At 34.2% G+C, this 25,000-nt stretch overlaps 1 protein-coding gene across 3 annotated transcripts in view; it reads right to left on the bottom strand.

Moving 5' to 3' along the window:
- Nucleotides 1-11,090: 11,090 nt before the first annotated feature.
- Nucleotides 11,091-25,000, bottom strand: part of TXNL1 (thioredoxin like 1) — a 34,529-nt gene continuing 20,619 nt past the window's right edge. The window contains exons 4-9 of one of the 3 annotated variants that reach the window (XM_024761843.1): nucleotides 23,257-23,379; nucleotides 21,523-21,592; nucleotides 19,609-19,781; nucleotides 17,390-17,494; nucleotides 12,753-12,795; nucleotides 11,248-11,325 (exon numbers count right to left, since the gene is read on the bottom strand). In XM_024761843.1, coding sequence (XP_024617611.1) covers nucleotides 12,757-12,795; nucleotides 17,390-17,494; nucleotides 19,609-19,781; nucleotides 21,523-21,592; nucleotides 23,257-23,379 — 510 coding nt within the window. In that variant the 3' untranslated portion in view covers nucleotides 11,248-11,325; nucleotides 12,753-12,756. Of the gene's footprint in view, nucleotides 11,326-12,752; nucleotides 12,796-12,838; nucleotides 13,709-17,389; nucleotides 17,495-19,608; nucleotides 19,782-21,522; nucleotides 21,593-23,256; nucleotides 23,380-25,000 lie in introns of those variants that run through there. The other 2 variants (XM_024761848.1, XM_024761855.1) reach the window with 2 other exon arrangements.

Below are 25,000 nucleotides of genomic sequence, written 5' to 3'. Positions count from 1 at the left end.
GGGGGGGGCGGGGGTGTGGAGGTGAGCACTAGAAATTCCTATGAGCCATTTTGCTGACTTCACTCTAACTTGTATTAGGAACACACAACTCAATAATAAAAATACAAATAATCCAAATTTTATTTTTTGGCTGCATTGGGTCTTCGTTGCTGCACATGGGCTTTCTCTAGTTGCAGAGAGCAGGTGCGTGGGCTTTTCGTTGTGGTGGCTCCTCTTGCTGCAGAGCACAGGCTCTAGAGTGCACAGGCTTCAGTAGTTATCGCATGTGGATTCAATATAATCCAATTTTTAAATAAAGTGCCCTATACTAAAGACATTTCTCTGACGAACTGGCTAAGAAGCATATGAAAAGATGCTGGACATTATTAGTCATCAGAGAAATGCAAATCAAAACCACAATGAGGTATCATGTCATATCTACTAGGATAACTAAAATCAAAAGTCATATAATAACAAGTTTTGGTGAGGATATGGAGAACCAAGAACCCTCATACACTGCTGCTGGGGATGTAAAATGATGCAGCCACTTAGGAAAAGAATCTGGAGTTCCTCAAATGGTTAAGCATAGAATTACCATATGAACCAGCAATTCCACTCCAAGGTATATACCCAAGAGAAATGAAAATATATGTCTACACAAAAACTTGTATATAGATGTTTATAGCAGCATTATTTATAATAGTCAAAGATGAAACAGCCCAAATGTCCATCAGTAATGAATGTATAAATGAATCTGGTATAATCATACAGTAGAGTATTACTCAGCCATAAAAAAAATAAGTACTGACACATATGGGTGCACCTTGAAAAGATGCTGTTAAAGAAGCCTATCACAAAGACCATATATCATGTGTTTCCATTTACATTAAACATCCAGAATAGAGAACTCTATAAAGACAGAGAGTAAATCAGTAGTTATGTAGGAATGAGAGTAATGAAGTGATGGGATGTTAACAGCTAAAGGGAGTGAGGTTTCTTTTTTGAGGTGATGAAAATGTTCTAAAATTGACTATAATGATGTCTGCATTACTTTGTGACTACACCAAAATCCACAGAAGTGTACACTTTAAATGAGTATGGTGGGGCTTCCCTGGTGGTGCAGTGGTTAGGAATCCGCCTGCCAATGCAGGGGACATGGGTTCGAGCCCTGGTCCAGGAAGATCCCACATGCCGGAAAGCAACTAAGCCCGTGCACCACAACTACTGAGCCTGCGCTCTAGAGCCCACGAGCCACAACTACTGAAGCCGTGCACCACAACTACTGAAGCTCACACACCTAGAGCCTGTGCTCCGCAACAAGAGAAGCCACTGCAATGAGAAGCCCGCGCACCGCAATGAAGAGTAGCCCCTGCTCACCACAACTAGAGAAAGCCTGTGCACAGCAACGAGACCCAACACAGACAAAAATAATAAAATAAATACTTTTTTTTAAAAAAAGAGTATGATATGTGAATTATATCTCAATAAAGCTGTTGTGTGGGGTTTTTTTTAAGTATCTTTAAAAGTTTCTCCTATCAGAATCCATTCTATCGCTAAGTAATATGTATCTTTCTTATTTTAATATTTACATTTTCTTGAAGATTTTAAAACCCTATTTTTCATGAACATACATTTTATCAACATAAATGCTGGTTAAAATATAGCTAGCACAGAGGGACCTGACTCAGACTCAAAACTATTTTTTACCATGGACTAAGCAATCTCAGGCACAGTCTGTTAAAAAAAAAAGTGCCTTTATTCAAAACTTTTACTTCATGTAATGACACCCTAGGTAATTCAGATTAGCGACCCCACTGATAACAACTAAAAATGCTAGACAAAAAATTTAACATATTTTTGAAAGTATCAAAAGGTTAGCTCAAATCAACAAGGCCAATTTGCCCCCAGGGCATTTTGGGGTTTTTTTTAAGTATCTTTAAAAGTTTCTCCTATCAGAATCCATTCTATCGCTAAGTAATATGTATCTTTCTTATTTTAATATTTACATTTTCTTGAAGATTTTAAAACCCTATTTTTCATGAACATACATTTTATCAACATAAATGCTGGTTAAAATATAGCTAGCACAGAGGGACCTGACTCAGACTCAAAACTATTTTTTACCATGGACTAAGCAATCTCAGGCACAGTCTGTTAAAAAAAAAAGTGCCTTTATTCAAAACTTTTACTTCGTGTAATGACACCCTAGGTAATTCAGATTAGCGACCCACTGATAACAACTAAAAATGCTAGACAAAAATTTTAACATATTTTTGAAAGTATCAAAAGGTTAGCTCAAATCAACAAGGCCAATTTGCCCCCAGGGCATTTGCCAATCCTGGGGGAGAAGCTATATAACTGAATTGCAGTTTTGTACCCTCCTGAGGAAGTAGCTATGAAGCCTGGAGCATATCAAAGGTAAGAACAATGAGAAACCATCCCCAAACTTGAGCAGGAACCACAAAGACATGGTCCTTGGAAGAGGATGTGAAATAGAAGTAAACTTACTCTAGTCAAAAGAAAGCTAATATACTACATTAAAAAGAGACAAACTCGACTTTAAGGCAAAAATGCATGATTAGAAATTAAATTCACTCCCTAAATATAAGGGTTCAACTTACTAGGAAGATACAGCAATTCTAAATTTATATGTATCTAATAAACTGATATCAAAACTAGAAATTAAAAACTGGCCAAACTTCAACAAGAAACAAACACACACATGAACTTGACCTAATAGGCATAAACTGTATCCAACAACTACAGAATATTCTTTTCAGGCATATTTTCAAAAACCACATTTATAAAGCATTTACCAAAAAATGTATTATTGTAATTAATTATATTAATATAAATTATATTAAATAATTTTATGTAAATGTATGTATTATTATACATACATAGGGCCATAGTCAAATTTCAACAGATTTCAACAGCTAAGTCATGTAGAATATGTTTTCTGACCTCAATGTAATTAAGCTAGAAGTCAAAAACAAACATGTCTGAAAATCTCCATGTGTTTGGAAATTAATAGATATACTTCTAAATAGCTCATGGGTCAAAGAAAAAATTAGAAAACATTTGGTCAAGAGAGCAACAGATCTTGTGGTATACAGTTAAACCAGTTCTTAGAAATATAGCTTTAAAGCATTTATTTTAAAAATAAAGCTGAAAAGTGAGATGTCTCCACTACAAGAAGTAGAAAAAAAAAGTAAAATAAAGAAATCTATAGAAAAGGAAATATAAAAACATAAATTAATGGATCAGAAAATACACACAAAATACAGACTCAATAAAACCAAATTTGTTTCATTAAAACAGCCAATAAAATTGATAAATCTTCAGTGAGACTGATTAAGAACAGCTCAAATTCTGATCAACAGGTAAATGAATAAACTTTGATATACACAATAGAATACTTCTCAGCAGTGAAATAGAATAACCTGTAAATATACACAGAAACATGAGTAAATCTAAAAATAATCAGGTTGAAAAAAAACAAGTCAGAAAAAAGAGGTCATACTGTGTGACTTTTCATGTCTCTCCTTTCCAGATGATCACTTCTTTCTCCCTTTTCATGACACAAAAAATCCTCAGCAAACTAATTTAGCTAATTTAATCCAGCAATATATGAAAATAATAATACATCAAGTACAGTTAATGCAAGGAAAAGGTTGGTTTAACATTTGAAAATCTATATTATTCACCATATTAACAGAATAAAGAAGGAAACACACATAATCATCTCAATAGATGCAAAAAACTACTTGGCAACATTTACCACCTATTCATGATTTGTTTTTTTAATTCAAGCAATAGAAATAGAAAGGAACTTTGTCAGTTTGATAAAGGACATTTCTCAAACTAAAATCACTTAATAGTGAAACACTAAGTGCTATCCCTCTAATTCAAGAACAAAACAAGCATGTTTATTCTACTTTTTTTAAAAATATTTTTTATTTATTTGGCTGTGTGGGGTCTTAGTTGCGGCATGCAGGATCTTAGTTGTGGCATGCAGGATCTTTCATTGCAGCGCACGGGCTTCTCTCTAGTTGTGGCGTGCAGGCTCAGTAGTTGCAGTGTGTGGGCTCCAGAGCACACAGAATCAGTAGTTGTGGCACACAGTCTCTCTAGTTGTGGTGCACGGGCTCTAGAGTACGTGGGCATAGTTGCCCCGCGGCATGTGGGATCTTAGTTCTCTGACCAGGGATCAAACCTGCATCCCCTGCATTGGAAGGCAGATTCTTAACCACTGGGCCACCAGGGAAGTCCCTACTCTCACTACTTTTATTTAACACTGTACTGGAACCCCTAAGCAGTGCAATATGGTAAGAAAAAATAAAAAAGATACAAAGTTTAGAAAGGATTAAAACTATTTGCATATGATGATTGTTCATATAGAAAATCATAAGGAATCTATTTTTTTAAGTCATTAGAACTAATAAGGGAGTTCACGAAAGTGACAGACTACAAGGTCAATATACAAAAATTAACTGTATTACTATATGCTAGTAGCAAACAATTGGGAAATGAAATGTTTAAAATTCTATTTACAATAATGTCAGCAAACATCAAATAGCTATAAATAAATCTAATGAAAGAAGGACCTCCAGGGCTTCCCTGGTGGCGCAGTGGTTGAGAGTCCGCCTGCCGATGCAGGGGACACGAGTTCGTGTCCCGGCCCGGGAAGATCCCACATGCCGCAGAGCGGCTGGGCCCGTGAGCCATGGCCGCTGAGCCTGCGCTCCGCAATGGGAGAGGCCACAACAGTGAGAAGCCCGCGTACTGCAAAAAAAAAAAAAAAAAAAAAAAAAAAGGACCTCCATATTGAAAACTATAAAACATTGCCTTGAGAAATTAGATCTAAATAAATGGAGATATACATATTATATAAATATGTACTATATAAATATACTACATACCATGTTCATAGATTGGAAGACATTATATTCAAGGCAATCATAAAGCTTTTTTTAAAAATTGATAAGATGATTCTAAAGTGAAAATGCAAAGAACCTAAACTAACAACAAAAAATCTTGGTTATGAAGAAAGTTGCAGGAACTATACTACATGACTTCAAAACACAGTACAAAGCTAAAGTAATCAAAACTGTTATACCTAACAGTAGACAAATAGATCTATGGGACAGAATAGACTGTCCAGAAGTAGGCTTGTACAGTTCATTATTTTCAACAAAGGTGATAAAGTTATATGTCCATAAAAACAGGTAACTCCTGAAATGGCATGCATGGATTGGAGAGTTCTGATAACAATTGCATTAGGGTACTCTGAAAAATGAGTATGTTGGACCAAAGTTTTTAGCATTCCCAAATTCAATGGAGTCTATATTTTGATTAGCAAGTTAAGGAAGCAACAAAGCTTCCTCTTATATAAACTGTGGGTTAAAAAATTTTAACTCCAGGAATTTTTTTCTTAAAAAGTAAAAACGTAAACCAAAATGTGAACACCCAAATATCTTCTCCTTGCAGTGCTAGACTCAAGTAAAAAATCAGATGAAGTGATGCCTATTCACCTTACCTTTTAAGGGACACCTGTTTACTTCTGTACAAGCCTAGCCCAGTGGTTTGAGTTGGCCTGTACGCTTACCCCAGGCCCCCTGCCAACTGCCCTTTTTTGAGTTACGTACCCATTTTTAAACTTAAAAGTCACCTGCAGTCAAGGCTACTCCCTCCTAGAAGCATTCGTAATGCTGTCAATGTGTTGACTCTTTTGAGGGAATTGTGTGGTCAGGGAAATGAAACTGCCCCACTATTTTTACTGTCCTTGGTCACGGGGAGATTATAGGGACCCAGTAAAGGAGTTCTCTATTACTGACTGGAAAATGCAGAAAAGCAGGTTTTAACCATTTGTACATTCAATATTACCCTATAAAATTAGAAATCTTATTACTAAGGAATCTGACAGAGGAATCATCTTTGTAAAATCAAAAACTTTTAAGAGAATAAAAGTAGTCATGAAAGAATGTGCCAGAATGACTGATGGGACAAAATTTATAATTACAAACAAAATACAGGAGAAGAAGCCCCTGATTATAAGGAAAGACTAAAGCCTTTAACAACATCTTCAAAGCAGTATTTCATATTCTTTTATGGAATGTTGCCATCAATCTCCATGCCTTGCTAATTGTCATGTAAAACTGTGTTCAATGATAGACTATGAAAGCTTCGCAATTCCTTTGCCGGAAGGGTTTCAGAATCCAGCTGTCTGCTGATACCACCTTCAACCAAAAGATTATTAATATAATTAATGATTCTAATAAGCACTACAAAGGTTGTTTCCACAGCTTAATGGATTGACAACTGGATATCCTTACTAATTTCACTATTTCTACCTTTGATAATGATGTCTACTCCCTCTTGAATTTGTTTAGCACCACTTTACTAACTCCTGTTTTTCCTTCCTACTTAAGTCTGCTCTCAGGCTCCTCTTTAGCTAATTCTATATATTTTTTAGTATTCCCTAGTATTTGCTCCTTAGTTTCCTTCTCCCCCTTTATATTCTCTCTAGATGCTCCCATTCATATACCTATTTCAACTTTCATGACCTAAATGACTCCTAGTTCCCTAATTCTAGCCCTAAGATCTAAAACCACATTCCTGCCTGTGTACCTAATAGACAACTCCACCTTAAACCCAAAAAAATCATGATACATTGCTCAAGGCAATGTTGTATCCAAAACTATATTCATCTTCCCCTCCCAACTTGCTGCCTTTCCTAAGAACCAACATTTCTACATATAAAAGTGAAACACTTTTGCATCATTGTGGACTCCTCTCTGCTTCCTTCTCTTCCCATAAACTAAGGATAGCCTGATCTCTTTCACAAGACAAGAAGAGCTTCATGCTATGGTTTCTACCTGCTCTTCCAGCTTCATCTCCTCCCTCACCTCAGAAATCTTATTTCTCAGTCTTCTTATGTACACAGCATGCACTTTTCCTTTACTCTGCTGAGCTCTCTTCCTTACCTTGCGAAACTGCAGATTCCTACAACCTCTCAGATTTACCTCAAGCATCCCCTCTTGGAACCTGAGAATTGGTTCAACACTTTATTGGTGACAGAGACCAAAGTAACTGGTTTGGTACTAGGGACAAGTCCTGGCATTACTGCTGATAAGCCTATAAATAAGACTACAAATAATTACAATGCAGTTTGCTATGTACCAGGGTGCCAGGGTGCTGTGGCAGCAGAGGCGGCTTACACAATCACTATGTGTTACTTCTATCAGTTTTTCTTGTACTGAGCCTTGTAGATAAGTAGGAATTTGTCTGGTGGACAAGTTAGGTCAGAGGAAGGCATTAGATATCAGAGTACATTCTGGTAACTGCTAGTAAGGTGCACCACACAAGGGGAAATGAGTGGGGTTTGGGGGATAGAGAAGGATGGAGAGAGAGGTCTCACAGAAAGACCTCAAAAGGCTAACTAGCAGCCATGTGGAGGGCACATTACAGAGGCCAGGTCAGAGGCTAGGAGACAACCAGGAGGCTACTGCACTACACTTAGCAAAAAATGATGCCCCAAAGCTGTGGCAGCGAGATGGGGGAGCAGGGCACAGAAGACAACTCTTTATCCTTGATCCAAAGTAAAGCCATTTCATCTTCACAAGAAGCCTAAGAGGTAATGTTCCTATTTTTAACTCGAGGAAACTCAAGCTCCTAAGGATGTTGCTTGCTTGACAGGACACAGCTTAGAAGTAGAAGCAGAGATACAAACTTCAAAGATGCTGCTCCTGAGTAGCATGTGTCAATATCTTAAATGTATGTCCAAGTATAAAACAATAGATCATGTTTCACAACTAATTCTGGCCTGTTCAACTTACCAGGATTCCTAAGTAAACTTCCTCTTCCCATGGAGAAGCATAGCAAGTATAGAGGAAGGAGAAATACCCGAGCAGATTTAGGGTTACATAGCAAGATCTTAATATTATTCTAAGATGTGTACAATTTTAGTAGAATATACAAATTCTAAAGTTACCTTATGGGCCTAGTTTATTAATTCTCCAATTAATAATTTTGCATGGACCACAGAGTTGAAAAGTAATTTTATTTGCCTGTAAAATCTCCACTCTGCCCACTTAATCTTATAGAGGTAGGGCATATTTTAAAAAAAAAAAAGTATTAATATAAAAATAAAATATAGAAAACAAACTTATGGTTACCGGGGGTAAGGGCGGGGGAGGGATAAACTGGGAGATTGGGATTGACATGTACACACTACTATATATAAAATAGATAATAAGCACCCACTGTATAGCACAGGGAACTCAATACTCTGTAATGGCCTATATGTGAAATGAATCTAAAAGAGTGTATAAATGTACATGTGTAACTGATTCACTTTGCTGGCCACCTAAAACATAACATTGTAAATCAACTATACTCCAATCAAAATTAAAAAAATAGAATTTTAAAAATAAAAGAAAAAAATCTAATAATAAAAATAAAACTTGATGTGAAAATATGCTTAAAATGACATCAATATTCTGCCTTAGGCAATAGGCTTGAGGAATAAAATATTCAGTATTTTAAAATCACTTACTTAACAAACATGCTACATGTATATTACAAAACAATGTGTTTGGCAATCTTTCTAAAATACAGAACATCACCTCTAACCAATGAGATGTTAAAGCTAAGTGAACACGATATTCCTCAAAGTTCTCCTTTAGTGTTCAGGGAATAGATTTCTTATTCTAAATTACTCTTCTAAAAAAAAAAAAAAAAGAATCTAAGGTTAGAAATGACCAATTTCAGAAGAGATATACACCTACACAAAACATAATCTACCAAACTATATAAATATTAATACAAGCAATATGGGTAACCCCTAAATTTCTTTCATTCTTTAAAACTCACAAAGGAGAGAGTGTAAGTTTTACTAATCTACTTAACTCCAATGCTTCCTTCTCATTACAGAATTAAAGATTTATCTTAGACATTAAGAGGAAGATAGGAAGATTTGAACTGTTTTAGGTTAAAAAGCACACTCGCCATGTCAAGTGTATTGATGGCAGCTATAAATAAAATACTGAGCCCAAATGTACAGTAACAGCACACCTGTAAATGCTGCAAGAAATGTAGTATACATCCTCAGGCCTTGAGACAAAGATAGCAGACAGGTTTCAACTCACATGTCTGTCAACTCCAGCAGATTAAGTAGCTACCTACAACAAAACGAGATTGGGGGATAACCTGACCAAAATGGAGCATAAATGTCTTCCGTGGGCATAAGAGTATGGTAGCCTGCGTGCTACTCCTTGCCCTCAGCCTTATGCTGACAAAGACTCTGTACCAAAATATTTTTGTTTCTATTATGGGTAGGCTATTTCATTATTGTTTCACACCACATAATGCATCCTGATGTAAAATATAAGTCAAATCAAGAGAAAAGTTTTGTGGGGTATTTGTGGTTTTGTTCTGGTTTTTGCTATGTCTGATAAAACAAACAATAAACCCAATATCTGTTTTCTAGAAAATACTATGTAATGGATGGCTACCATTACAATAACTAAGGTTATATTTTTTAAATGCTCTTCCTATTCATCTGGAAAATTCAGTGTTACATATAAATATGTATATATGTGTGTGTGTGTGTGTGTGTATATACACACACACAGTTTTAGGAGAAAACATCAGCATTTCAGCTTGGTAACTTAAATAATGTTAACTATGCATGTTGATTTGTAAAACTTCCCATAGTGAAACATGTTACAGTTACCTATAAACATTCATTTCTCACTACTTACAATTTGAATAATTATGAAATGTTTGTATATTGCAACCGACTTATAGAAAGTCACATAAACAATATAAATCTGATGCCCAGTCCTTTACAGGTATGAGGTTATTTTCGCTGGGTTTTCAAATTGTCAAGTATAAATAGGATGAGGTCACCAATACTTAAGATGAGGCACTTGAAAAATTACCCAAAAAGGTTAAGTATGCAAAAGTGTAAAACAAAACTTTTGATATTAATCTTACTCAATTTCAGACGTGATTAATCTGAGATGGTCTATATTAAGAAGTGTTATAAACTTTTATTTTATTTCTTGCCCTTCTGCTTCCCCTTGACCCCCAAGGCAACATAACCATGAAATAGACATCACCACAGACCAGTTAATGTGCTTCCATACAAAGAAACGAAACACTATATAATGACATTGGGGTTTCAGAAAGTGACTATTTTACCACAAAAACTTGTGCATAATTTTTTTCAGACACATGGATAAATACACTGGTGACTCAAAGGCAAATCAGTATCTTGACCAAAGTCCTAGACAAATAGGTCCTCAAATTTATTATCAACTGAATCAAAATCTTAAGTCTTATGTACTCTTTTTAAACACTGAATTTTTAAAATACTGAGAAATTTAAAATTTTAATTTTAAAAATAGAAAAATTAAAAAATTAAATTTATTAATATTTTCTAGATTACAGTTTAAGATTTAAAAAATAAGGAACAGATGCTTTGTCTTGCCAGCCTTTTGTGAAAGACCTTTTAAACATATATATGTGGCTAATTCATTTTCAACCTTAACATGTTCTCTGTATATTTACACTGTATCTTTTGGTAGTTAAAATATTAAACGCTTGATTAAAAGAGATCAATTCCTGTTGCTTCATGAATTCATAGTACTATATTTTTCCCTACTGTCAGATTTCAACATACCTCTACTAGTAAAGAAAATAACACAAATTTTAAAAGTTTATCCAATAGGGTTTAAAATCTGTGGTCCCATTAACTAATAGTTTTAGGTGAGAACAGTTAAATCTCATTAAACTTATTTAATTCTGGTAGTTTATAATTTGAGTAATTTCTATAGCCGATACCCAAATGCCGTTTAACAAACATGAGTTAGTTACTCATTGGAACATGGTTAGCCGTTCCAAGTCCCTCATCAAAATCACTTCCTGTGTGTGTGCACATGAGCGCACATACACTCCTTAATTCCCTAAAACAGTTCTGCTCCTCTAAAGAGAGAAACTGTCTTTTGATCAGTATGCTACCAGACACCTATGTCTCTGCTAAAATCAGAAGGTGGCCAATTTTCAAATAAATGGAAAGGGAAGATACTTATTTAGAACAACAAAAATTAAGCTTGGCAAAAGTAGTTACTTTTATTTACAATTGCATGTATTATGATTACAAGAGAAACACTAGTGATACCATCTGAACAAAAGCAATGATTTATTGGTAATGGCAATGAATGAAATATTGAAAGTCTCTGGTGAGAATCAAGCAATTATCCAGGAGCTGTAGATCTGACTGCAATACGGTCTTCCAGTGTCTTTTGTACCTTAGTGGCTTTCTCCTTTTTTGCCAACTACCTAGGAAGAACAAAAATAACTTTATATGTACTTCTTATTGATTTAGAAATATGAGCTATTTTAAAAATAATATCACAAATTGTAATCATTTTTAAAAGCTGGTATTAATTTTTATCTTTGCAATTTTTTGGCATGCAGTATTATCTTCATTGTTGAAGCACACTGTGACCCTCCCTCCCTTCCCAGACTCTAGAAATTAAAAATAAAACACATGCAGGCTATTTTTGGTTTCCCACACTGTTTTAAGAAAAAGTAATGCAATTTTTCAAAACAAGGTTGACAGTTTAGAGAAGTTAATAAAAAGATGATGCTACATGAGTGAAACATATTTGGCATACTATTTTTAGGCAATGAGATATCAAATGCCTGCCGATCATAAAATAATGTACAATTAAAAGAGTATGCTAAACTTATGCCTTCATGCCCAAGATGACAGGTTTCTAGACTTTTCTATCAATATGCAGACATGCAATGAAAACAGATTAAAAATGACTAATTTGGCCTAGTTTCTATTTTTAAAAATCCCTGATTGCTACAATGTACTACTGAAATGATAAAGAATAAACCTTGTTTCAGGCAATGATTAGAAAAATTCTCTACTGAAGGGTTTAAAAAATGTTCTAGTTGCTATAAATGTAGCAGATTAAAAATATAAAGAATAAATTTGGTTTCTACCAATAGTTCTAGAAAACAAATCCTCTGTGGGAAGGAAGGCTCTAAAACTACGTTCTAATCAAACAATTTACTTTAAATCTAAAGTTTATAACAATGTATTCTCATGGCAGAAATTCCTTTAAGGAAATCTACTTGCAAGCTATTGAACATATATTTGTATACAAAAAAATTTCTATGTATGTCTGTAAATATAATTTTCATATTTTAAATTGATTCTGGTCCCAACGGTAGTATCTGAATCAAGTAAAACTCACACAGGTCTTCAGTACAAGTCTGGTCTAAAATAGAACATGGCTGGGTCAATGTCATTCATGGGAAAAGATTATAAAAACCCTTTCCACTGAATTCCTAATCACGTGATGCTAGAAATGCTGTTTTCCTCATCTTGAGGAAAATCACTTTTACTACTTTAAAATAACTCCTCTCTGATCCAAGGAAACCATGTGTTAAAAAGCCCAAGAAGCCAAAAAGATACAAAAGGTAGTCTCATAAAAGAGTACGTGGATGAGAGTTAAGAAATTTAGATTTTAAGAGCTGGGGGGAGCTTTCCTAAGAAAGAAGGGGAGGTGGCACTATCTGTACCACAAATGGATTTAAGCAGATAAACACTGAAAGCATTATTGATCATTATGTCCCTTGGGAACACACAAAACACAGAGCTATTGGATTAAGCAAAAGAAAACAAAAACAACTAATATTAAAAATTTAAATTTTAACAGATGTGACACAGTAGAAGACATGAATCTGCATACTGTTTCACAGGTTGATAACTCTCAACTTGCCAATGTGTATCCTCTGTAAAAAAGAAGAAATTCAGCATTCCAATATGGAGTTTCTCACCCCAGAAGTAAAGCTCTTTTATTCATTTTTAAGTCTTTATATTACACCTCAGACAAACAAAAATTTTGGTACATCAAAATTAGATGTCAAAAATATTTATTCAGTCAAGAGTCCACTGATCTTCTATGTTAATATTTTAACCCAGCCTAACATCCAGTCCATAAGTCTTTCAACTGGCCTTGATCTCACTTGTGTTGGCAAAGCACAGGACATGCCCACAATTAATCAGCAGAGAGATTTTGGGGCTACAGTTCCAATGAGAAAATAAAACCCACCCATCTCTCAAATTTAGCCTAATCAATATATTACACTAGTACTGATATAAAAGAACTTGATGAAACTGCTTGTGTTTGATTTCCAAAATGATTCTATAGCTGCTAAAAAATAAAATTTAAACTTCAGATCAGATTAAAACATTAACTAGTTAAATCTAAAAACATTTACAACAATGTAAGTTTTATTGCAAAATTATTTCTCAAAATGTAGCACAAAATTAAATGAGACAGGAGAAAGTAAATTAAAAAAAGTAACAAAAAGTTGGGTGAGCAACCTGGTATGGTAATGAAATTAAAGCACTTAGTTGCAAGCCCAGAACAAAAACCAAAAAAAATAAAAGGCCAACTGACAAACATGACTAGAATGAGATCTGAAGAAGAGACAGTTGAGGAAATTTAGGTAACAAGAAGGCTGATCCAGATGATAGAAGCTGTAGAAATCTTGCCCCAACAATGGTGAGAACATGAGAAGGGTGAGAGCAGACAGGTGCAGAGAAGCAAGGAGGGGAGTAGAGTGAGATAAGGTCAATCTTTATATTACTTCATTTTTAAAAATCTTCTGGTTTTAGTTCATTTGAGTTGGATTAAAAAAGCTGAAAAATAAACAGACAAAAATGTTACAATAATAGCTGATACGGTGAATGGCCAGTTAAGAAAAGTCTATTTTTATTACAGTCACAGAAAATCTGCTCTGCCTTTCAAATGCACCTCATTCCCTAAGAAGCAGAAGCCCCTTCATTTTTGCTCAGTTTTGTATACTTATATTATTTTTGTGTTCAAATAAAGCAATCCATGTAAAGAGCATATTTTAGCAAAGAAAACATCTACTTCCAATTAAAATGGCAAGCTTTTTTCATGCTGCAACACAAAGAATCCATTTACAACAGAAAGCCTAAGTCTGGGCATAATGCTTCTTATGAGCCAAAAACAGACCAGTGGAAGGTATGTTCTAGTCTCCAAAATCTGAAAAGTATAACCTTCTAAAGCTGTAACAGCATGCAAGGTGGTCTCAGATTTCTAGCCACATCCAAGATTCACCAGCATTACCTTAGCTCTGTCATCTTAGTGACATAAGGAGAAGATCAATGACATTCTGAAAACTAAAATTATCTGGAAACAACTCATACAACATAAAAATGTAAACTGAAAACGCTACCAAATTCTATTTTATCATTCATTAAAATCATTTTACACAGCTCTCTTCACTACACAGAGGTATCAAAACTTTCCTCTCTGTGCTAATAAAATACATGCCCAATCTATATTGAAATTTTTAATTCCAATTACTATGTACAATTCCTTTAAAATTCAGACTAACTAAATAAAGGAAAGAAGTGCCATACTTCACCTATCCTCGAATGAAGGACCTGCACCTTCCCACTTCCATGCCCAAGGTTCCTGTTTTCCATTCTACCTAGAGTGCCCACTGCTATCTTTTCCTCTATCCATTTCTACTCCCACAGCTTAGTTCTAGGCCCTTTTCCTCCACAAAACATTCTGATATTTTCCCAGCCATTCTTGGGAAGAAGGAAATATCACCAGGCTGGGAAAGGATGAGAATACTCTGTAGAGGAAGAGAGCCGTGAACTAAAGCTTTGATTAACTTTGATTAGCATTCCAAATGTTTGTGCATTACCCTTTAACAATATAAACTCGTTACTGGCAGAGCTTATGACTATACCTAGCATAGTACCACAGGGACAAGTACCATACCATGTATCGTTTATTTCCTTTACTAGAAACACCAAGCTCACTGATAGTTTTTAATTAAGTGACTCTACACAAGGCCAATTTCAGTTAAACATAAGCTAGCTTTTTAATTGCAGTTTTCCTACACTGAAGTTGTTGACTTAGCACAACATGAAGAAAACTGAAATACGGACTTACTCTTGAGGAATAACCCTAGAGTTCAATGAATGACACGAGAACAAAACTCATTTGGAAACTACTGAAAGAAAATGTAATATTAATATATATAAGAAAGTCATTCAACCAATTAAAATTTATCAAACATTAAAAGCAATGGATTAAGAAGTCCAGGACACGAAGAAGGGAGTCCATTATAGCATTACATTATTTTCACAGCAGTTCTCAGTGTGGTCCAGGCTGGGCATCCCTGAGACCCTTTCATGGAGTCTTCAAGGTCAAAACTATTTTCATAATAATGCTAAATTGTTACTTGCCTCTTTAACTAACTCTCATTGTCTCACAAATGTACAATGAAGTTTTCCAGAGGCTACATGACTTACGATAGCAAAACTGACTGAATGCAGAAGCAGATATGAGAATGAGAGGATTCTATTAAGCTAGACTATAAACAAATTGGTCAAAGTGTAAAAGCAATGCTCTTCTTCTCACAAAATTAGTTTTTGTTTTGAAATATATATATTTTAAAATATTACTTGTGTTAACAGTGATTTTATTTGTAAATAAATATTTTTTAAATTTCTCAGTTTAACTTCTAAAATGGTAAATATTAGATAAATGTTGGTCCTCAATAATCTTTAGTACTGTGAAGGGGTCCTGGGACCAAAAAGTTTTGAGAACTATTGTTCTGCCATAATTTTCAATAAGGTAAATAGCATTTTAAAACAAACACAAATACTCTCAAACAAGAAAAGAAAAATATCTTTGCTATCCTGAAGACAGTCCAAAAAAGGTAGCTTGATAGTCAAAAAAGAGAGAAAATAGGCTAGAAGGGATGTGAGGTGGGATGTTAAAAACAAAGAGGTGGAGACATCCTTAGATGGACAATTATTAATGCACATTAGAAAAACTATAACTGAATGGCAGGCTGGTAAGAAGATGGACAAGATAGAGTAGGGGTTACCTAAAGGAAAAATGGAAATCAAGTAGCATAAGCTGAGGTGAGAAGCAGGAAACCAGAGCCGAATTAATGATATGAGAAAATAACAGGATTCAGAATAATAGATCTTAGGAAAGAACTGAGCTAAAAAGAAACTATGCAAGGCATGGTTAAAGCCAAATCCAATGGCATTTAATTCAAACAAGCAAAGTAGCAAAGCAGGCGGCCAAAACGACTCTGTTGCTCACAGTTTCCCAGTGCAGCATATTTCATATCATAAAAACGTAGATGTTTAATCTCTGCTTCTTCTGATCTGTCATTATGTGCATGTCAAACATTTGACATGACAGATCTAATAATTGTTTCTAAACCTCCCAAAAGTTAACTATGCTGTGAGACAGAAAGGTAGCAGTTGGAAAATGACATTAAAATATCTATTGTCAAGGTTATCACTTTTGCAAAAACAGCGTACAATTTTATAAGCTCATCCACCGTTATGAAATTTTATGAATTTTTCTGTTATTGGATTAAAATTATATCTGCAGTGCCATCAAAAAGAATACATTTTCAGGGTGTTCCATGGCTCCAATTCCCCAAACAGGGCTCTAAGTTTTAAGCCAGGTGCCTCTTCCTCCAGGCATTGACAATGCTAGGGAAACTCTTCCTCTCTTATAATCACCCCAAGTTCTAGACTGCCCGCCAGATGCAGCCATCAGAAACACAAGTAAAACCTACATCTCTGGTGCTGCTGCACATTTAGTCTGTGTACAGCAACCGGGTTCTATACTGATAAGTACATCTATGATCTGTGGTTGTATATTTTAAGAGTCATCCTAAATGAACCGTTACCAATTAGAAGTAGCTCCAAGAATGAAAAAAATGTTCTCTTTCCTAAAGGTCCCATGGAACTTATAAATTCTTTCACAAACTTTGGGACTATGTCCTCAAAAACAAAAAACAAAAAAATTCACTGAATACATACATATATGTCTGTTCACTGAATAGTTATTTGCTGAAATGTGTTCTTTCAGCACGAAGACATGGTTTGAAAGCATCTCAGTGTAGTAAAACTGAGTCCATTCTTTTTGATTAAAATTGTCATTTTAAATATGTTTTCATCAGAAACAATGATAATCAAAATCTTAATATAAGCAAGCAAAGTTCTTAAAAATTCATTAATAATGATTTAACTCACTACTACTATTTTTCATTATTCCTAACTACTTTCTATAACCAAACAATAATTTTTACCCCTCTTATTTGGATGCCATTCATTAACAGACACTATAACAGTAGGACTTACTTTTATTAGAGATTTCGTTTAGTAAGAAATCTAAAAATGTGATTAGAAGAACCTACTGTTCTGTTTAACCTTATAAAATTTCATGACATGATTTTGACAGCTTTAAAATTATTTCCTTAAAATTGTTATTTTTATTTCTCCTAGCTATCATTTAAACAAACTTACTCGTTTGAAGTCATTCATATTTGTTGCCTGGACTGGAGTCCCAATAAAAGTAAAATATGAAATTCTTGTTGTTTCTTCTTCACCCTGATTGGACTGAACAAATATCTACATACACACACACACACACACACACACACACACACACACACACCAAAAAAGGAAAGAATTTTTACATTAATGATTACACTCCTTTTATAAACATGCTTTAAATGTAATCAATTTCCTTAGGTTATTAATAAAAAATACCTTCCATTCTTTGTAAGGATTAATCCGAATTACATTTAGACTAGTACTCCTATAGCATTATTAATTCTATTGTTTGCCCAGCTATTCTTACCTTCTCCAGGGATGTCATGGCAAGACACTCACATACACAAGTTCTTGATGATTTAGTGTGATAGTGTAGAAGGGTCATAGTTAAATTATTTACAAAGAATGTTGAAAGGGTATGAAATTCATGATTACAATGGGCAGAGTGTTACTGAAACTTTACTAAAATTATAATTTTTCACTGAGGAAAATCTCTGCAGTTATATTCTTTCTGATAATCCTTCATTCGTTCTATTTCCTACAATTTTAAAAGAAAAAAATAGTACTGGAAATAGGGTCCTAAAACTATACTGTGGCTTACATGTTTTTTCAAGCTTGGCTCTTTACCCTTTCTATTTAAAAACTCCCCTCAGCATGTTAGGAGACAGAAACTTTACTCATAGATCCTTTTTCAATATATTGGATTTTTAAAATTTGCTCTATTAAAATAATACTCTACATGCTGTCTACTTAATTCAGCAACATACTTTTTTCATTCTCAGATGGCACTAAGCAATCAGTTTTTGTTGTTTTTACAGGAAACCACAGATTCATCTCAAATTGAGCTATTCAATTAAAAACTCTAAGTCTATAATAAGTGGACTATTAAACTAGCTATCTATTTATTTGCAATGCTTTTTTAATCTAAGCACAACAGTTTATATTTACTGCTTTTAAAATCCATGTACTTATTCTGATCAGACTTCCGGATCAAAGCTGTCATTTCAATTTCAATTTTATCACCAAAAAAAGTGACAGGCATGCTTTCTCTGTCGGGATTTAAGTCACTGACTAAAATTTTTTTTTTTTTTTGACTAAAATTTTGATTTTGATAGGACACAGTGAAGACTGTGAACCTATCACAAGATAACTATGTTCAATGATTCTCAAAGATAGAGGAGATTATATTAGGATCTCTGGGTTTAAAGGGCTTTTCCAATAAACAAATGCCTTCCTCCCATCACTAAATAAAGTAACAGGTGTTATTAACTGAATGTTACAAATATGAGTAAAGTCAAAAAAATATTTCATAACCAGTGTTCCAGTATGATATAACCATTTTCTGTAATTTTATCTGGGTAAAATATTTCAACTACTGAAAACTCAACTTTATATAATCTTTCATCTTACCACTAAGTATATTCTGTGAAATTCTACTGAAAACCTCCTAAAATGAACACATGCTATGGCATTCTTCTAATTTACAAAAACCAGAATCCACTAACACAAAGAAATCACATTAGCTTGGCATGCCTTGTTCTCAAGTGACTCTGTGCTGGTTCCTACTCCTTTTTCTAGGTATTCTACTATTCTTTTATAACCCTCCTACTGCCTCCTCTGAAGGAATGGGCTAGGGTGGACAGGTGGTTTAGGAGCATGTTTTGGGTTTTAATACTAAAATTCACAAAAGCAATTAATAACTGCTAAAAAGCTGCTGCTTTCTTAATGTAAATTAAGATAATATAAAACTATCTTTTAAAAGCCATTTTTACTGAGATCGCGGCCACTACACTATTAAAAACTCTATATTCTAGAAAAGTAAATTGGACTTTACAAACGTATCATCACTCATTACCAGGTATGAAGGAAGCACAAATATCTTCTATTTAAGTATAAATGTTCTAGAATAAACTTTTAACAAAAGTTGCCAAAGATGTATACGTAATATATATATACGTAAACTGACAAATCCACAAATTTAAAAAAAATCAATCCGTCTTTCCTCTTTAGGGCACACAGATGAATTAGAAAGAAGAAAATTCAATTAGCTCATTAGACATGTTTATGCATTTCAAACCAAGTGGACAATTATTACTTTTAAGGATCACGTGGAATCAGCTAGGATACTAAAGATGGCATGAACTGTCACCCACAACCCGTTAAATATATCTGGATGAAATATTACTTACAGTTACACTGTTAACATTCTGAAACTTTACATAACGAAGTGGGACAATACCATCTTCTTTAATATCATCCTCTGTTAGTTCCAGAGCTTGAGTTGGCTCACTTCTTTCTGCCTCTTCAAAATCCATAGACCGGGGTAGATTGATAAAAATTTTTACATACTTAGGACCCTGACCTATAAAATGGTAGAATAAAATTAAATGCTAACGCCAAACATATTACTGGTATATTCTTGGCCTGCTAAAACTATACTAAGTACTAGGAATACTAGATGAAAACACATACATATATATGTACATGCATAACATATACACAGAGTTCTTGCCCTCAACTATAAAAGACATACTATGATACATGTACAACTCTCAGTGAGGAGGTATAGGGAAGGTGGCAGTGGAGTCTGACAGCACATGCAGGCTGACAGAAAGTTTCATAAAAGAAATAACATTGACGCGGGTCTTGCAGTTGCCATCAGTTGGTACATTTTGTTATTTAGGAGGAAAGCACTATCAGTGACAACATTTAGCCAGAAGGAAATTAATTACACAAACTACCAAAATTCATCTTAGGGATTAGGATGTGCTCAGTGGTAAAATCATATTGATAGAGTCTTAGTCCTTTTAACTTCAGACCAGTGTTTTGTGACTCATTAAGGAATCTTAAGGTAGTCACACTGCTTAAATACTCATTTCTATAGCATTTGCTTTTATAAATACTTTGTATTCTCAGAATAAAGAAACAATTTTATTAGTGAAAAGTCATTAATACATGAAAATTTAGAATAGCAAATGATAAGGGAATGCTACCTGATAAGCGTACTGCTTCTCCCAATCAACTAAAAAACCAGAATCCTAGTCCAAATTTTCCCGCCCCAACCAGCAAAAAACACTTCAGTAAGAAACAGAAAAAAGGGGGTGGGAGGGTGAATAGCACAATTCTTTATTTAATGCAAAGAAAAATGCCAAGTCTGTACAATCATGTTTACAGCATCATAATATGTACAAACAAGATGAAACTATAATTAGAGCACAAATAGGAAGATCCGGAGCCTGTCTTATCACCTATAACAGGAGGAATGTGAAATAATTCTCCCAGTTCTGATCCTGAAAAACAGCTACCTCAAACCTAGAATCTTTAGTTGGAAGAAAGGGCTACCTCGTTTTCAGATTAAAAGGGAACTTAAATTCTAAAATAAAAAACTTTGGAAAAAGGGTAAACATTTCTTTTTTTATTACTTTCGGTCCAATAATCTCACATTATTTGCCCACTGCTTTGTTCTAAGAACAATTTCACTCCTTCCCAAAACAAGAAATCTTTACCTCTATTTAATAAAAAGTTTTAACCTAAGTGTCCATCAACAGAATGGATAAAGAAGATGTAGTAAATATATATACAATGGAATCCTACTCAACCATAAAAGAATGAAATTTTGCCATTTGCAACAACATGGATGGACCTGGAGGGTATTATGCTAAGTGAAATAGGTCAGACAGAGAAAGACACATGCTGTATGATATCACTTACTTATATGTGGAATCTGAAAACTATGACAAACTTGGGAATATAACAAAAAAGAAGCAGACTCACAGATAAACAAACTAGTGGTTACCAGTGTGGAAGAGGGGAGGAGGGAGGAGCAAGATAGGGGTAAGAGATTAAGAGGTACAAACTTCTATGTATAAAATGAATAAGCTACAAGGATATACTGTACAACACAGGGAATATAGCCAATATTTTAGAATTACTATAAATGGAATAACCCTTAAAAATTGTGAATCACTATGTTGTACACTTAAAACTTACATAGGAGTATACATCAACTATACCTCAATTTAAAAAAAAAGAAAAGTTTTAAATATGTGCTAGCAGGTCTACAGAGCAGAAAGTTAGTTTAAAGAAAAGCACCCATTACTCACCATTATCCGGCCCTTGAAATTTCATTGAATAAAGCTTAACAGGCTGATTGAATGCCACGGTAATAAGTAGCTGTGAAGAAAATAATAGTTTCATTTTTAAAGGACTGTTGAACACCTTAAATAACACAATAGCTAAGGAGATTTAAATAATTAAGCAGCAGACAAAATTTAATTCATCTAACAAAACCAATGTAATACAGAATATCAGTAAGTTGAAAGTAACTTGATTAGGTTGACATTTGAGCAATACATTAATGTATTATTCGTATAAAGAAATAACAACAAAATTTAATAGAATTAACTAAAATTATATGTAAGAACCTAATGTCTTATAACCTAAAACTGATAAGCAACCTGCTTTCCAAAAAAACAAACAAAATCCCGAAATTAAAACTATATATTTTAGCATATTAAGCTTATTATTTTCCAAAACAATTTATTTGTGGAAGCATCCACCCACGTCACTTGACAATTTGGAGACAATGCACACAGGCTACGTGGAGAGACTAGACCTCAAATGAACTCTATTTGATCCAAAACTCAAGAGAACAGGACTCACAGCTCTAACAGTAACCTCCAAACCTCCATCTTAAATTTATCTGACTAACTGAATCTGAAAAGCCAGGTAAGGGAACTGGAACACAAAACAATGCCGAAATGCCTATCTCTGATTCATTCACTCAATCTTCTTTCCAGCTAAAATTCTGTCTGATGTAGGTACCTATGCTTCTACCCTGGGAGGAAGATTTCCTTGGCAGGAAGATTTCAGGGAAGCTGTATCCAGTCCTTCTGATACGCATCACCACATTATTTCAGGGCACCATTTACAAGGAGCACAATGTGAATGATATTCTCAAAGCTATACAGTAAGGTAGCTCTGGCTAGAGCAAAGAAAGAGGGGATTTGGATTTATGATTTCAAATCACTGTGGTCTATTTGCTTAAGAAAATACTTAAATTACTCCCTTTGGTTATGTAAGTACCTTTTATACTTGACCTGTAATTGTGTGCCGGAAAATAAGCATGACATGCTTAGAGACTTGAACCACAGGTGAAGAGGATTATGAGAGTAGAAAGCTAGAAGCATATAAAGTCAGCAAGAATACGACACCTTCTTCCTGAAGTCACTGAAGAACCATTTAACTCTTTTAAGAAAGAGAAGCATGATCAGATTTATATTTTAGAGAAATAACTTTTGTGAACATGTAAAAGATGAACAGGAAATGGGGACAAAGCAGAGGCAATGGAATAGAAATTAAATTAAGGAAAATAACAGTCAAGATGAAGACAGAGATGGCTTGATAAAGGCAGTACTATACTACACTACTTCCTCTGGAACAATAATGCTGGGAATTATAGGGAAATACAACAGGTTTACATCTGGGAGTGAGGACTAGACATACAGGGAGGGCTCATCTAATTAGTTTCTATTTCTCAGGGACAAAGTCGTATAGGAAGTATGAAGGCAAGTCAAGAATGAACAAAAGGACTTAAGAAGAGTGAAGGCTCAACTCAGCCTTCAGGGCAATCCAAGAGATCAGTGATTCTCCATCGTGCAGCTGGCATAGAAGAACAAAGAAACGGGGGTCTGCAGGGTCAAAGGACAGGGGTGAACTTATAAAAAGGAAGAAAGAAGTGAGCATCTGGAAAAGAGAAACATAAAATCCTGAGATGGAAACCTGAACAAGAAAAAAGAGCAGGCATAAATACTGATAAGCCTTAAGCATTCGGTTACCTGTTCATCACAATCAGATTCCAAGAAGGTCATGTCTTTTCGTAAACAGTTGTCAAATCCATGCTCGTCACTTTCATTAAGACATTCACAGCCAGCTTTGTTAATAAAAGGCATTAAATCCATCTGAAAAAAATTAAACCAAGACTTTAGGCAAAGCATTTGGATTTGGTATAAAAATCTTAATAAGAAATGTAAATATGTGATTCTTTTTTTTATTGTACAATATTATGTTTCCGGGATACAACATAGTGATTAACAATTTTTAAAGGTTATATTCCATTTATAGTTACTATAAGATACTGACTATTCCCTGTGTTGTACAATACATCCTTGTATGTGATTCTTTTTTTTCTAAACTTTTTATTTTATATTGGAATGACTCTCTCTTGATTAAGCAATTTTAAAGAAAACTTATATCTCATTTAAAATAGTTACTAAAACTTTTATAATAACCCTTTCATTTGAACTTCTAACTGACATCTATCACTAATAATTAAAGCCAAATTTAGGCTTAGCCCACTTAATAAGAATCCAGAATCAAGTCTTTAACACAAAGATTATTAAATGTTGACTTATACGTTTTTTAATAGCAGTGTTTTGAAATGGAAAATATGTCAATTAAAATATCTACAAAATATCCAAAGAAAGCCGACCTCCCTCTTCTAGTAATCATGCACTCTTTAAACCTATATCCGTGAAGAGTTTAAAGATGAATAGCAAATAACTATTTAAAAAATTTTTATCATGGAAAACTCCAAACATACACAAATAGACTAATACAGTGAACCTCAGGTATCCACCTCCCAGCTACAATAATCATCAACTCATGCCCACTCTTATCTCACCTTTACCCTGTAACCATTCCCAACCTTTCTCCCAATTATTTTCAAGTAAATTTTAGACATTTTTTTCATTTCATTCATGAACATTTCAGTGTGTTCACAAGAGATAAGTACTCCAAAAAAATCCTCAGTATCATTATCACAACTAAAACAATGAATAATATTTTAATATTATCAATATCAATGTTCAAATTTCTTCAACTGTCTCATAAATGTTTTACAGTTGAAATTACTGAGTCTCAGAATAAGAATCCAAGAAAAGTACAAATACCGTATTTAGTTAATGTCTCTTAAATCTCTTTTAATCTACAGTCATTTAGCCTATAGATTTCTTATATTCTGGATTTTGCTGAGTGCTTCCCTGTGGTGTCATTTAACATTTTCCTGTATATGTTTTGGCTAATACTTTCAACACAACGCCATAGAGTTGCAGTGACAGTGGTCATCCCTGTCTTGTTTCTGACTTCAGTGGGAATGCCTCCAGTACTTCCCCATTAAAATTTTATTGAACACTTTAGAAATAAATAGATATTGCATTCTGTCAAATGCTTTTTCCCCATATTAGGAAATCATGATTTTTCTCCTCTAGATTGCTGAATTTTGTTTACTAATATTTTATTTAAGATTTGTACACCAATATTCCTAACTGGAACTGGTTGGTAGCTTTCTTTTTTGCTGCAAACTTTGTCAGATTCTGGGATCAATGTCATAACTTACTTCAAAATGAAAGTTTTCTCTCTTTTTATACGGTCTTGAGTAGTTGCAGTTAACACAAGACTACCTGATCTTTAGAGATTTGGTAGAATTTCCCTGTGAAGTCATCTTGGTATTTATGTAAGAGCCCTTTTACTATTTTCTCTATTTCCTCAATGGTGATTGGTCTATTTAGGAGTTCTGCTTCT

The sequence above is a fragment of the Neophocaena asiaeorientalis genome, unplaced genomic scaffold (assembly GCF_003031525.2).
Source record: "Neophocaena asiaeorientalis asiaeorientalis breed wild unplaced genomic scaffold, Neophocaena_asiaeorientalis_V1.1 scaffold1217, whole genome shotgun sequence".
Classification (NCBI taxonomy): Eukaryota; Metazoa; Chordata; class Mammalia; order Artiodactyla; family Phocoenidae; genus Neophocaena; species Neophocaena asiaeorientalis.
Note: the sequence above shows the minus strand (reverse complement) of the source record. Positions and strands in the feature narration are given on the sequence as shown.